This window comes from Neoarius graeffei, chromosome 10, assembly GCF_027579695.1.
Source record: "Neoarius graeffei isolate fNeoGra1 chromosome 10, fNeoGra1.pri, whole genome shotgun sequence".
Taxonomy (NCBI): Eukaryota; Metazoa; Chordata; class Actinopteri; order Siluriformes; family Ariidae; genus Neoarius; species Neoarius graeffei.
Genome location: NC_083578.1, coordinates 17,069,369 through 17,071,196, shown reverse-complemented (window position 1 = coordinate 17,071,196; position 1,828 = coordinate 17,069,369). Strand labels below are relative to the sequence as shown.

The window sequence follows — 1,828 nt, the reverse complement described above, 5'->3', positions numbered from 1 at the left end:
TTATTAGACTTGTGATTTGCCGGCGCGCTTAATAACGCCCTCTGATTGGCACAGATGAAGTTGCCTATAAGTGCATATAAATTTGGTTCCTCCCTCTATTCCCCCCCTTGACTCTCAGGGGGTCGGAACCTCCAATATTCTTACGAAAAGGGTCGTGGAGCGACGAGCGCATAAAAGTCGGGCTGTGGTGAAGCTGCAGCTCGGCGCGCGTCACTGCGGCTCCGTCACTTGGCACGCTGGCACACAGGACGCGAACCCATGGCGCACAAGGTAACTTTTCAAAGTCTTTCATACAGCGACCGTGTGCGTCATCTTTTCCTTCGCTTTTAACACGCCGCTTAAGAATTAGTCTGACTGAATGTATTTGTTTATTATTATTATTATTTTTTTAATTTTACACCTTGCTTGATCTCATTTTGATTCTGATTGCAACCACAAATAGATTTAGGAGCAAAAAAAAAAACCCAGGCCAGACATATCCAAGCACTGGACCTGATCATGGATGTCCTTTTTTTCTACTGGGAAGATTTCTCAGATTAGAGAAATTACACTCACATTGCTGAGCTCAGATATTCTGAAAAGAACCACAACACTACTCAAAGCCATGCCTCGGCCAGGCAAGAACTCGTACAGTGACCAGAAACCTCCTTACTCGTACATCTCTCTGACTGCCATGGCCATCCAGAACTCCTCAGAGAAGATGCTCCCCCTGAGCGACATCTACAAATTCATCATGGACCGCTTCCCATACTACCGCGAGAACACTCAGCGCTGGCAGAACTCGCTCCGCCACAACCTCTCCTTCAACGACTGCTTCATCAAGATCCCACGACGCCCCGACCAGCCTGGCAAGGGCAGTTTCTGGGCACTGCACCCGGACTGTGGCGACATGTTCGAGAACGGCAGCTTCCTGCGCCGTCGCAAGCGCTTCAAGGTGCTCCGGATGGAGCATGCCGCCTGCAAGAGTACCCCCATCCTTCACCCGTACCACCCTCACGCCCAGCATCATCACCCACATCATGCACACCAGCATGCAAACAAGCTTAGTATGGGGCACCCTGATTACCTGGGCACGGTAGGGCGCCTGTCCCACTTCCAGAACTACGCATTGGGGAGTGGGCAGAGCGGAGGCTTCAAACACCCATTTGCAATTGAGAGCCTGATCGGACGAGACTACAAGGGGGTGATGGCCGGCGGGCTGCCCATTGCTTCTGTCATGCATCATCTGGGCTACTCAGTACCTAGTGTGGTCAACTCGGTGTGGCCACATGTAGGTGTGCTCTCTGAATCAACCCCTGTCTCATCTGAGTACCCACCGTTTGGGGTGGCGGTCAAGGGGCTGTACCACCATGCAGGAAGCCCTAACATGCCTGCTGTGCCTGTTCCCATTAAGCCCACACCAACACTGGGTGCTGTGCCGTCTCTGACAGGCCTGGCACCAGGGTCGGCTCAGCTCTGCAGCCGGATGGACAGAGAAGCAACAGATCTGATGGAGGACAAAACTGGAGCTCTTCATCCCTCTTTGCTTCAGTCCTGAAATGAAATTGATACTGTAAGAGTGTCGTGATGTGGGGGTACGTACTGCTGCATGCTTTGGACACTATTCCATCCATCCAAGTAACAACAAGGGACTGATAAAGATCTCATGGAGTGTGACATTTTGCTTTCTTTAATCGTGAACTTAGATGCTTCTTAGGTGCTGATAACGGCATTGTATCTCTCTCTCTCTCTCTCTCTCTCTCTCTCTCTCTCTCTCTCTCTCTCTCTCTCTCTCTCCTGTATAAATACATCCTGTTTCATTTGCATATTGCACTTCTCTCGCAAAACT

General features: G+C 50.7%; 1 protein-coding gene across 1 annotated transcript; it reads left to right on the top strand.

Annotated features, from left to right (window-relative positions):
• Window positions 1–604: 604 nt before the first annotated feature.
• foxb2 (forkhead box B2) lies at window positions 605–1,537 on the top strand. The gene has a single exon (XM_060930712.1). The coding sequence runs from the start codon at window positions 605–607 to the stop codon at window positions 1,535–1,537; it is 933 nt and encodes a 310-aa protein (XP_060786695.1).
• The last annotated feature ends 291 nt before the right edge of the window (window positions 1,538–1,828 follow it).